The 13,815-nt window shown below is 41.9% G+C and overlaps 1 protein-coding gene across 5 annotated transcripts in view; it reads left to right on the top strand.

Moving 5' to 3' along the window:
* The window catches only part of EPB41L4B (erythrocyte membrane protein band 4.1 like 4B), a 133,016-nt gene extending 125,314 nt beyond the window's left edge, over positions 1–7,702 (top strand). For all 5 annotated transcript variants that reach the window (XM_058523736.1, XM_058523738.1, XM_058523740.1 and 2 more), the window contains exons 24-25: positions 5,134–5,279; positions 6,747–7,702. In XM_058523736.1, the coding sequence (XP_058379719.1) occupies positions 5,134–5,279; positions 6,747–6,816 (216 nt within the window). In that variant the 3' untranslated portion in view covers positions 6,817–7,702. The remainder of the gene's footprint in view (positions 1–5,133; positions 5,280–6,746) is intronic.
* The last annotated feature ends 6,113 nt before the right edge of the window (positions 7,703–13,815 follow it).

Raw genomic sequence — 13,815 nt, 5'->3', positions numbered from 1 at the left:
AAGTGAAACTGTCACTATTTGCAGATGACATGATTTTATATATAGAAAACCCTAAAGAATCCATCAGAAAACTTTTAGAAGTAATAAACGAATATGGTAAAGTTGCAGGATACAAAATCAACATACAAAAATCAGTTGGATTTCTATACACTAACAATGAAGTAGCAGAAAGAGAAATTAAGAATACCATCCCATTTACAATTGCAACAATAAGAATAAAATACCTAGGAATAAACTTAACCAAAGAGGTGAAAGATCTGTACACTGAAAACTACAAAACATTGCTGAAAGAAATTGAAGAAGACACAAAGAAATGGAAAGATATTCCGTGCTCTTGGATTGGAAGAATTAACATAGTTAAGATGTCCATACTTCCTAAAGCAATTTGTAGATTCAATGCAATCCCTATCAAAGTTCCAACAACATTTTTCACAGAAATAGAACAAAGAATCCTAAAATTTATATGGAACAACAAAAGACCCCGAATAGCTAAAGGAATCCCGAGAAAAAAGAACAAAGCTGAAGGTATCACACTCCCTGATTTCAAAATATACTACAAAGCTATAGTAACGAAAACAGCATGGTACTGGCACAAAAACAGACACACAGATCAATGGAATAGAATCGAAAGCCCAGAAATAAACCCACACATCTATGGACAGCTAATCTTCGACAAAGGAGCCAAGAACATACAATGGAGAAAAGAAAGTCTCTTCAACAAATGGTGTTGGGAAAACTGGACAGCCACATGCAAAAAAATGAAAGTTGACCCTTACCTTACACCATACACAAAAATCAACTCAAAATGGATTAAAGACTTGAATGTAAGAACTGAAACTATGGAACTTCTAGAAGAAAACATAGGCTGTACGCTCTTCGACATCAGTCTTAGCAACATATTTTCAAGTACCATGTCTGACCAGGCAAGAGAAACAATAGAAAAAATAAACAAATGGGACTACATCAAACTAAAAAGCTTCTGCACAGCAAAGGAAACCATCAACAAAACGAAAAGACAACCTAACAATTGGGAGAAGATATTTGCAAACCATACATACGAGAAGGGCTTAATCTCCAAAATATATAAGGAACTCATGCATCTCAACAACAAAAAAACTAACAACCCAATTAAAAAATGGGCAAAAGACCTGAGCAGACATTTCTCCAAAGAAGATATACAGATATACATGGCCAACAGGCACATGAAAAGATGTTCAAAATCATTAACTATCAGGGAAATGCAAATCAAAACTACAATGAGATGTCACTTCACGCCCGTCAGAATGGCTATAATTAACAAGACAGGAAACAACATGTGTTGGAGAGGATGTGGAGAGAAGAGAACTCGCATACACTGCTGGTGGGAGTGCAAACTGGTGCAGCCACTATGGAAAACAATATGGAGATTCCTCAAAAAATCAAGGATAGAACTACCATGTGATCCAGCTATTCCACTGCTGGGCATTTATCCAAAGAACTTGAAAACACCAATGCATAAAGATACATGCACCCTTGTGTTCATTGCAGCGTTATTCACAATAGCCAAGACTTGGAAGCAACCTAAGTGCCCATCAAGGGACGAATGGATAAAGAAGATGTGGTATATATACACAATGGAATACTACTCAGCCATAAGAAACGATGAAATCCAGCCATTTGTGACAACATGGGTAGACATTTCGGGTATTATGCAAAGCGAAATAAGTCAGAGGGAGAAGGTCAAATACCGTATGATTTCCCTCATTAAGTAGTAGATAATAACAACAATAAACAAACACATAGAGACAGAGATTGGATTGGTGGTTACCAGAGGGGAAAGGGGGAGGGGGAAGGGCGAAAGGATTAATTCGGCACGTGTGTGTGGTGATGGGTTGTAATTAGTATTTGGGTGGTGAACATGATGTAATCTGTGCAGAAATAGAAGTATAATGATGTACACCTGAAATTTATACAATGTTATAAACCAATGTTACTGCGATAAAAAAAAAGAAATGCCTTGGAAACATCCAAGTGGAATTCCATTCAGGTGGAAACAATGAATGGGAAGTGGGATATCTGAGTCTATAACTCAGGAGAGAGGACTAGACTGGAGATAATAATTAGGGAGTTACTGACAGCCAGATGGTAATGGAAGCCAAATTCATGGCCTTCAGCTTCCTAATTTTCTTTCTCCCCTGTGTGTCATGTTCTCTTCTCCTCCCCACCAAGGTCAAGACACTCCACCTTGCTACAAGGTTGTTGTCTCCACAGGCCTCTAGACCTATCCTGGTCACAGTCACGGAGGAGTTCAGTAGCTCCAGGGAACTCTGCAGAGTTGGTCTGACAGTTGATCCAGCATTGACCTTGGGTCTTGTTTCAACAACTGGGCTCCTTGCTTGATCCTAAGACCAGTTTCTACCTTATACTCAGGTCTATTAACTGGGTCTGTGCTTGATGCTTAGCCGAGGGCATTGGTCCATTTAGGATGAGGGCCCCTGGCTGGCTCTGGTCAGATTTCTATCCTTGCCTGGGTCTGTCCTTCTGTTATCTGCTTTGTTCCAGCTAAAATTCATTCATTCATTCAATAAATATTAAAAATACAGGTATTCAGGGTTGAGATTTAATAATATTAGTAATTTTCACTGCTCCCCAAGGTCATTCTTAAGTGAAGCTGGCTTTTTTTTTTTCACTTTGAGTTCATGGCAGGGAAGAATACAATGACTGCTAGTATAGTTTGGTGCCACTGCCTTGACTCATGCGAAGGCCCTGGCACTTTTGCTCACCATCACCTTTACACCATATTTCCCTCTTTTTTTTTTTTTTGCTGAGGAAGTTTCGCCCTGAGCTAACATCCACTGCCAATCTTCCTCTTTTTGTATATGGGTCACCGCCACAGCATGGCCGCCAACGAGTGGTGTAGGTCCTCACTTGGGAACTGAATCTGGGCTGCTGAAGCAGACACGCCAAGCTTAACCACTAGGCATCCAGGGCTGGCCCATATTTCCCCTCTTTTTCCAGAAAGAATAAAAAATGACATCAAAAGCCCAACCTCTACCCATTTCACTGAAGCGACAAAATAACTTCTTCCCCCAGCTCTTGCGTCAGGAAGGATGGGCTAAGCCATGCTTTAAAATGACAAATTAAATTTTCTACTCATGCTGCATGTCTGTCACAGGAGGGCTGAGGGCTCTGCTCTGTATTGTCCTCTTTCTGGGACTCAGGCTAATGGAGCAGCTGTGCTCTGGAACATTGCTAATCACAGTGGCAGAGGGGACAAAAAGAGCTGATAAATCACACATGGCTCTTAAATCTTCCAAAGGAGATGAAACATGGCACCTCAGCCTGCACTTCCTTGGCCAAAGTGAGGCACATGGCCATGCCTACCCTCAAAGTGGGTAGGGAGGTGCAAATCCTACCGTGTGCGTGGAAAGTGGTGAGCCAGAATTATCTGGTGAACTGCACAAGTGATTGCTACAGCCCAACGTTTGTGAAAGCTCTTTGTGGCAAACATCACATGCTTTGCATCACGTGCAGACATCACATAGCAACTGTATGACGTCCATGCTCTCATGGTCCATTCTTTGGCATTGCTCCATCCCAGGCCAGCTGAGTTCTCCCTCTGGAGGCAGGTGTAAAACGAACAGGGGCTTGCATTTCTCAGCAACAGCCTTTCAGGACCCCTCAAAGCTAAGCCTCTCCCCATTGCTCAAGCCAGATACACCCTCACAAAACTACAACTGTACTTGATATTTTCAGTGGTTTTCCATGTTTCCCTAGGAAGAGCTCATCTTCTGTCTTTCACTAAGAATACATCGCTCATTTGATGATCAAAGCCTCTTCTTTAGAAAGCCATGTGATAAATTTCTCCAAGTTTAGGGCCAGGTACTAGTGTGAAAAATCAAATTATAAAATATATAGCTGGTATCAAAAGGATATAAAACAAAAAGTTTGCATAGAAAAAAATACTGTGAGGAAATATACTGACAACAACGGTAAAAGATTATGGAATTCCTTCATTTACTTTTATATATCTTCTAAGTTTTCTATATAAAAGTAATAAGCATATCTTTCTTTGTAATGAAAACAACAATAAATTATCCTTTCTAGGGCCAGTCCTGGTGGCCTAGTGATTAAGTTTGGCATGCTCCACTTCTAAGTTTTCTATATAAAAGTAATAAGCATATCTTGCTTTGTAATTAAAACAACAATAAATTATCCTTTCTAGGGCCACCCCTGGTGGCCTAGTGATTAAGTTTGGCGTGCTCCACTTCGGCAGCCTGGGTTCGGTTCCCAGGTGCGGACCTACACCACTCGTCTGTCAATGGCCATGCTGTGGTGGTGACCCACATACAAAATAGAGGAAGATTGGCAAAAGATGTTAGCTCAGGGCGAATCTTCCTCACACACACACAAAAATTATCCTCTGTAAATGAGGCAGTGTACTCTAGACCAGTAGTTCTCAAACTTGACTGTGTATCAGAATCATCTGGAGGTCTCATAAAAAACACAGTTTGCTGGATTGATTTCATCCCCAGACGTTCTGGTTCTAAAGGTTTTGGATGGGGCCTGAGAATTTGCATTTTTACCAAGTTTCAGGATAGTGCTGATGCTGCTAGCCTGGGGACCATACTTTGGGAACCACTGCTATAGTGGTGAAAAACACCAGTTATGGAGTCAGCTAATCCTGGTTCTAAATACTGGTTCTGAATACTTACTGTGTGATGTTGGGAAGATTACTTAACCTCTCTGAGCCTCACTTTCCTTTTCTGTAAAATCAGTTCTAAGATGTGCATTTTTTCACCTTTTAAAGCCTCTGAAATCAGAATGTTCATTACAATAGTGGGCGTGATGAAGTTTGAATGGCCATATTTTTCTTTCTCTGTGGCACTTGAAAAAATGGTGCATCTTATAATTGATGGTGTCTAAGATGTGATGAAATATGGTCTCTACCTTAAGGGATTGTCAAAAGGTAATGTATGTAAAGTGCTTTTAGCATGGTGTCTGGCACAAAGTAAAACCATTTAATAAATGGCAATTGATTTTCACTATTATTAAAAAATAGCAGGAACTGTGTGGTACGCTTCGGGAGCAGCTGACAGTGTGAAAATGGAACCCAAATTGAGATTGATTTCCTCTTTTCTGTTTCCTCTCCAGGCGGACTTTAGAGACAGTAAATTACAGTGCTGTTCTGGCCAGTCTTCCCCGCTGATTCCAGCAGCGACCCTGAGGCCTTTGACAGAGACCGTGTCCGCAGTGCAGACCATCTACACCACTCGGAAGCCTGTTTCTCTGGCAGCCAGGTGAGTCAGATCAGCAGGTACCTGCAGGTAACTCTGGTGACAGGGCAACCAGGCACAGGCTCTAGGTTCATTGTGTTTGTGACATCCACAACCCTCTTATTCCTTCTTTCATTCATTTATTCTGTAAGTACTTACTGAAATGTCTTCAAAGGCCAGACAGTATTCTAGGTGCTAGGGCTGTACAGTGAACAAAACAGATAAGAGTCCTTGCTGTATGGAGTTTACAATTTAGTGTTGGGGGAAGGGAGACAGACATTAGATGAGTGTGAGTGTATGGTAGTGACAAGTGCTAGGGAGAAAAATAAAACCATGAAGGCAGTAGGGCATGCTGGGGTGGCTTCACTGAGGTGTGATTTGAGGAGAAAGCTGAAGGTGGTGAGGAGACAAACTGCAGATATTTGGGAAAAGACTATACTAGCCAGAGGGAACAGCCGGTGTTAAAGCTTCTGAGGTGGAACTTGCCTGGCCTGGTTAAGAAAGAGTGGGGGTGGGGGCCGGCCCGGTAGCATAGAGGTTAAGTTCACACCTTCCACTTTGGCGGCCCAGGGTTCATGGGTTCGCAGGTTCGGATCTTGGGCGTGGACCTACTCTTCGCTCATCAAGCCATGCCGAGGCGGCGTCCCACATAGAAGAGCTACAACTCGACAACTATGACACACAACTATGCACTGGGGCTTTGGGGAGAAAAGAGAAAAAGAGGAAGATTGGCAACAGATGTTAGTGCAGGGCCAGTCTTCCTCAAAAAAAAAGAGTGAGGGGGCTGGTGTGGCCAGAGCAGAGTAAATGCCAGGAGAGGGGGCCCATGAAGTTGCAGGTTGGGGCCAGTTTGTGTAGAGCCTTGTTGGCCTTGTTGACTTCTACCCTGAATGAAATTATTTAAACACTTGGTTGTGCCTTTAAAGATGTGTATTCCTGTGGAGAGAGAGAGTGTGTGTGTGTGTGTGTCTAAACAGTGGAGACAGTTTCTATAGATAGGCAACTTGGCCTGAGGGCCACGAAGTCAGAAGCAACCTCTTAAAGCAGCAATTTTATTTCATTCAATTTTATTTATTAAAACATAGGGAGGAACTCTGGGAAAAGGAGCATATGAAACCAATTTAAAGCATGATTTAAAGAAATCGAACCCCTGGACATCTTCTCATTCATTCCAAAGACCTTTACTGAGAGGCTGCTGTGCACCAGATCCTATGCTGGCTCTGCGGTTTCAGAGATGAATGACATATATAGAGTCAGTCCCCTGAGGAGCACTGCCTTAAGGAATTCTCAGTCTACTGGGGGAAACCAATGGGTAGCCAGACAATTTCAGGTTATTGCAACGCTAGCAAATGGAAGGGGTCCTTAAGGAGCCTGAAAGAGAAAGTCAAGAACTGAGATCAAGAAAGAATCTGGGAGATGACACTTACGCTGAGTCTGCTCTTATAATTTTTGAGGGTTTATCTCACTCTTTTGTCACCTACTCTTTTGCAGTGCAGAGACGCTCCGGCAGGAACTGGAGAGAGAGAAAATGATGAAAAGGCTGTTGATGACCGAACTGTGAAATTCTCTCCGTGTTGCCTGGAGGATGGCATGGTGCCTTCTGTCCGTTCTCTTTCTTTGGGCTTTGTGCTCCAGCACTACATACAAATGTGTGCTCTGTTCGCCCAGGTCTCCATGGTTAGTTGAAGCCAACTTCTGGCTTGACTTTTATTGAGAAAGTTATTTTATGTCTCCTGAGTATTAGAGTTTTTCTACTACTCAATGTAGTTGAGACATGATTTGGTAAGCCTAAGAGAAGAAAGATGGGAAAATGGGGATTCCTTTTCAGAAGTACCTGTGTGTATATATTAACAACCACAGGGGTTAACATGCTGTGGAATCCTTTGCTATCAATCTCAACCATGTGATTTTGTATGATTGAAACTTGCACCAAGCTTTGACTGTTTGTTAAAGAGTCATTTTTAATGAGAGAATAATTCTTTACTGCTGGTTTTTCATTTACACTGGTAAATACACAGATCTTATAAAGTCTTTAACATTCATTTTTATTCAGACTTGAGTAGATGAACTAAAAAAAGAAAGTTGCAATCACCAGGACTGCTGAAGTTACTTCAGCTTAATCTGAAATATAATTTAACTTGTGAATTTGTTGGATACAATATTATTTGGGATACATAGAATTTATCATTGAATCCAAAGTAGGAAATTATAGTTTAAACTGTCTAAAAATTCTTACAAGATTAAGATGATTCAATATCAGGATTCATTTGGGTGTTCCATAAAGGAAAATTATTTCTAAAGTTGATCAATTCATGTCCTGTTGATAGAACCTTGACCAGAAGAAACTTTGCTCTCTTTTTATATAGTTTCAAGAAATGTGTTTTTAAATTTTTATTATGCACTTGAACAACTTTGCAGGAATAAAGGAACCCCCTAACCACAAACTAGCCCTCTAAATTGTTTCCCAGACTTTCTCAATGAATATGCACACATTTTTACATAGCTGTGATCAGTGTGTACATACTCTTTGGTTGTATTTCTCCACCTAACACATATCTCCTCTTTTCAACACAGATCCTGCTGTCATCAATTTAAATGTCTTTATATCCATGTAACAGTTAACCTCACTTCTCCCCATTAATAGATATTTGAGTTATATCCAATTTTTCACTCTTATAAATAGTGCTGCTATGAATGTCTTTGTAAAAAATGATCCTTCCTTTGGATTCTTCCCTTGGGAATATCTCCAAAGAGGGATTACAAGGTCAAAGAGCATGAAGTATTTTATAGCTCTTGTTTCATATTGCCAGATTGCTTTCTAGAAAGATCCAATCTCTGGGTTGGAAGGACCTTAAAGGTCATCTAGTTCAACTCCCACCCCATCCCCTCTGAATGCTTGAATACCCTCTACAATTTATGATGCCACCAGCAATGTATAAGCATTTCTATTTACCAATAGCTCTGCCAGTATTGGGTTTTGCCATTTTTATTTATTTTTGCTATTTTAATAGGTGTGTATAGTTGTTCTTGAAAAGTTGTTTTATTTCATTAATTGCTAGCAAGGCTGAGCACTTTCCCATGTGATGATTTACTAGCTGTATTTCCTTGTGTGTAAAATGTCCATCCATTTCTTATGACCACTTGTTAAGTGGAATTGATCTCGTATATTTGTATCAGAACTGTATTTTTATGTTGTGTTGTATAGTTTGCTCTCCTGTACCTATACTTAAAACTGAATGGTGCCAATAATTTGATACTAATGATTATTAAAAAAGAGAGAGTAATGCCTCATTTACTAGCATTGTTGTAAAATGAGGTACATAAGCAAATATTCGGATAACAGAGGATTAACCCTTTAAGTGCTGAATCTTTAAAATTTTAATATTTTTTGAGGGAAATCTTTCTAAAATGTATTACACACTTCCCTGCCTTAGTAAACAGAGTATACCGGAGAGTATGTAACCTTTCTTGATGAGTCCTGGTCATCATTACAAACGTCCTCCCCTTTTGTACCTTGGTGTGTGCAGTGATCTCACCAGGAGCTAGCAAAATGTGTGGGGTTTGGCTTTGCTTTTCAGACCATTGTGCTGTTCTCCTGGATGGATTTTATTGCTGTCTGCTCTGTTGGTGAAGCCATCTGGGGCAACTGTGGTGTTTGGGACCTCTGACCCCTATACTACATGACCCCTGGCTGTACTTTTAAAAGAGCTTTAGCCGTTCTTTATCTCGTGCACATGATACAAAATGTGTTCCTCTACAGTGCGGGGGAGATGTGTGTGTCTGGGGTTGTCACTTCTTGCCAATCCAGCACCTTCCTCTTCTAACCTGCTTTCTGAGTCTTCTGCTCTTCACCTCCTGCTCTCCGATGGAAACCTCCAGGGCAAAACTGAGGTTTTCATGGGGAAGCCAGGAAACCCAGTGTTGCGTACACATCAGGTTAGTTTTGCTTCTGAGGAGGAATGCATGAGCTTTTTGGCGGCTATTTTCAGGCGGCTCTGAGCCTTCTGCTTCTTCCCCACGACCCCCTGGGTTCACAGATGTTTCAGAAGGTTGATGTCACTGGAAGTCTGATCACAAACAAATTGGCTGTTACTGTATATGAAAACCCAGTACCTTTGGCAGCTCAACTCTAACCAGTAAAATCAAGAGGATTCCATTGTTTCAGCAGTTGTCCTGGTTATTTGCCTACCTAAATGTATGATGGGTGCTTGGCATCGTGACCTGAGGAGATGACACAGTGTTGGGTGGATTCATAGGGACTAAAATGAATTGGTACAATCTCTTCACCTTTTTAATATATACTTAAAACCAAAACAACAGCACCATGCAGTCACACAACACACACCCATATCCAGGGAATCAGCTTACTGATGTAGTCATTCCAGAGCAAGGACTCCAAAGTGCGGGCCACAGACTCCTGGTGGGCATGAGAGGTTACTGCAAGGGGCCTGGAAATCCCGCAATCCACAGGGTTTGTGGATTGTAGACTGCGTAGGAGATCCTTATGTTTGAAGAGTTTAAAAACTGGGTCCTAGAGCATTCAGAAGATCCCACTTGAAGGCACCCAAAATTTTATATTCTTCAAATAGCACAGGAATATTCTGATATTATCTTTATCTTTCTTTCACCATCTCAAAGATCATACGTTTTTAAAAAATTGAAATAAAATTCACCTTTCTAACCATTTTAAAGTGTACAATTAAGTGGTTTTCAGTATATTCACAATGTTGTACAAACATCACCACTATCTAATTCTAGAACGTTTCCATCATTCCAAAAAGAAACTCCATATCTACAGTCACTACCAAGTCTCCTCTCCCACTATCCCCTAGCAACCACTAATTTACTTTCTGTTTCTGAATTTTTGTCTATGGATTTGCCTATTCTGGACTTTTCGTATAAATGGAATCATACAATACGTGGTCCTTTGTGACTGGCTTCTTTCACTTAAACACGATGTTTTCAGGGTTCATCCATATTGTAGCGTAGATCAGTACTTCATTCCTTTTTATGGCTGAATATAACACACCATTGTATGGATAGACCACATTTGGTTTATGCATCCATCAGTTGATAGACATTTGAGTTGCTTCCACTTTTGGGCTATTATGAATAATATGAACATTCCTGTACAAATTTCTGTGTGAGCAAATGTTTTCAATTCTCTTGGGAGATTGGAATAGCTGGGTCATATGGCAACTCGATGTTTAACTTTTTGAGGAACTGCCCAGATCACAGCTTTTATTTCTTAAGCAATCAAAAGTGAAAAAATCACATATACTAGGCAGTTGGAATCAGGGGCAAATCTGTTACTGGTCAGATATCGAGAGGCAGCAATGATTTGGGGGAGTTTTTTATAACAAAAAAGTTGTTTAGAGAAATGGCTTTGATGAGAAGAGAAAATAAAAGTGCTGTCTTTCTTTTAAAAATGAAATTAAACTCATCTCTAAGTTCTTGTTTGAATAGCCAGCTCTTGTTCAGCCAGTGGTCTCAGAATGTTCAGGGAAAGTTCTTCCCCAGAAAGTGTACACAAAAGAGGAAACCACAGTATTTCTTGGCTGCTCAGTGGATTCATATTGCTGGGGAGCAGAGAGTGTCTGCAAAACCCAACAAAAAGGGGGATATGTGCTGAGGGTGGGAACAGGTGTCCCTCCAGGGCTCAAATCTGGTAAGAAAATATAAAGAATAAGAAAATCCCCAAAGGCAATTTAAATGGATGGCAGAGACCTCCATGAAAGGAAGCAGCCAAGTTGGTAGGGAATTGGAAACCAGAGTAGGTTCTAAGGCCCTGGGGCGGCATGCAGACTTTGAGTGACCCATGAAAGCTATGGGTGTTCTCCCTAGAAAAATCCCTATAACACATTATTCCAACACTTTCATAAGGTCTTCACACCACTCCTGAAGCCCACCTATGGCCTCCTTTGAGTCCACAGACCCCAGATCCCTGATCATGGGTAGATCATTGAAATCCACAGATTACCTGCAAACCTCATTTAGGCTATGGTTGCAAACCCACCTCCAACAACCCCCTCTCCCCACACTCCTCTCATATCCTCTGCAGAAAAAAAAGACCCCACATGGTTTTATCAGACCAATTTATCTGGAGAGGAATGACTTGGTTTTCCTTTGCCTACTATCTGGCACCACCATTGTTAATTGTAGTAATTGCAATGAAGGAAATAAAAAATAAATAGGTAACAGCTTAGATTCCCAAACCAGAGAATCAACTGAAGTCAGAAGTCCGATGCTTCCCTTTTTTTTGGCTAAACGATGGTCCATTTAACTCTGACCGTACCTTCCCTGGTGAACAGGAGGAGAAGAAACGAAAAGAATTTTAATTTTTATTTTTTTTGGCTGAGGAAGATTCACCCTGAGCTAATATCTGTTGCCAGTCTTTCTCTTTTTTTTGCTTGAGGAAGCTTAGCCCTGAGCTAACATCTGTGCCAATCTTCCTCCACTTTATATAGCTGCCACAGCATGGCTGACAAGTAGTGTACATCCACGCCCGGGAACTGAACCCACGAACCTGGGCCGCCAAAGTGGAGCACGCTGAACTCAACCACTGTGCCACAGGGCTGGCCCCAAGAATTTTAATTTTTAAGAACAAGTTTTTTTTTTTTTTTTTTTTAAGGATTACACTTTAACAGATTTTCAATCAATTGGCTTTTTTGTATTTTAGAATTTTATGCATTGCAAAGCCATGTGTTTTGAGAAGTCTCTTCGTTTTGATTTCTTAGGTAATTATAGTTCATCTTAACTTTTTCAAGCAATAAATCTGATTTCTTGAAACAACTGGTATATTGGGAGACCTAGTGAAGCCCAAGGTGTTCATGAATTACACTTGATTCATCTGTCAGGATAAACATGTTTAAACTCCGCCTGGACAAGCCACCATCAGGGTCAGCTGGTACCCAATAGCAAACACCTGCCCTCTGGGTTGCGCAACACTACTCACTATTTTTTTTTTTTTTAGGAAGAGTGGCCCTGCACTAACATCTGTTGCCAATCTTCCTCTTTTTCTTGTTTTTTTCTCCCCAAAGCCCAAGTACATAGTTGTATATCATAGTTGTAGAGTTGTAGCTCTTCTATGGCTACATAGAAGCATGGCTTGATGAGCGGTGAGTAGGTCTGCACCCAGGATCCCAACCTGCGAACCTGGGCCGCCCGGCCCAAGCAGAGTGAGAACTTAACCACTACACCACCCTGCGGGTCCCAGCTACTCACTATGGACAGCACTATCCCGTTTCTCATCTCCCCTGGGCCAAAAAGGGTTGAGATCACTAGTTTCCTTTTGAATACTTGTATCTCATAATCTTCATTAATATTTATAGCATTGAACCGTATTGATCCTTCCCTCTATGATGTTACCTAATCTTCATTGCCATCATGGAAGTTACTGATCACCAGCCCACACAATCTGACTTCTGGCCCTGCATTTGGAACCTCTGTGCTATTCCACCTCTATAATTATTTCCTTTGTTTATGCAATAAAATAAAATAAAAAGAAATAGAAAAAGCAGGCTAAAATGCTGACTCTGCAATACCAGCATGAAAGGAATTGTGTCCATGTTTTCTAACAGAAAACAGCTTAGCAGTTTGATCATTAGAAAAGAACTCCCGGACCTGGCATGTAGTGACTGTTTGTTGCTAATAAATGGATAGCTGAGTAAACAACCAAAAGTGAATTGCAAGCGACAGGAATGAATTTGAGAAAGTTGAGGATTCAGGGTGGCCATCAGACATGGAGCAGGCCTGCAGAGGCCTGCGCGTCCTTGCAGCGGGGAAACAGGAAACCAGCTGCTTGGTTTTGAAGAGGGCAGGTTATGCAAGGGCACCGGCAGCCTCTGCTGATTACACACTCCAAAAGTCTGGAGAGGAAGCAGGTGAATCCAGTCCTAAGAGCTGGGTTCTAGTTTTCCTCTGGCTCTAAGCACCTCAGTTTACCTATCTATATAGTGGGGATCTTGCTATTTCAACTTCTGTGATGATCCCAAGAAATAATGGGTATAGTAAGTGGTTCCAAAATGTGCTGGGACAAGGTGCGGGAGGCAGCATTCTAACAAGGTGTGTCCAAGGTAAACCCTCCAGGACAGCACTTCTTAAATCTGAACATGCATTGGGTCTCCCAGGGATCTTGGTAAAATGCAGATCCTGATTTATGTGTCTGCACTGGGGCCTGAGATTAGTGATGCTAACAAGCTCTCTGGGGCTCTCGACGCTGCTGGTCCGAGGACCACATTCTGAGTAGCAAGAGCCTAGGAGAGCCAAATCTAGGTCTGTAGGAGACTCGGGGAGGGAAGTAGGAGACATGGGAGAAAGGACGCAGGAAGGGAACGGCTAAGAAGGAGAGTCGCGGCGAGGAGGACAAGATGCTAGGAAGAAAGGGGAGGCTTCGGGCCCAAGCGCGGACGCGCAGACCGAGGCCGGCAGGCGGCGTGCGGGCGGCTCCGCGGCTGCGCGGGCTGCGGGCGGGGGCGGGCCGGGGCGGCCGGGCGCGTGCTGGCGGCGGCGGCGCAGTCCCGGGCCCGCGCCCGCGGCGCCCCCGCTGCGGCCCGAGCGG

This window comes from Diceros bicornis, chromosome 28 (assembly GCF_020826845.1).
Source record: "Diceros bicornis minor isolate mBicDic1 chromosome 28, mDicBic1.mat.cur, whole genome shotgun sequence".
In the NCBI taxonomy this organism is placed as follows: domain Eukaryota; kingdom Metazoa; phylum Chordata; class Mammalia; order Perissodactyla; family Rhinocerotidae; genus Diceros; species Diceros bicornis.
Note: the sequence above shows the minus strand (reverse complement) of the source record. Positions and strands in the feature narration are given on the sequence as shown.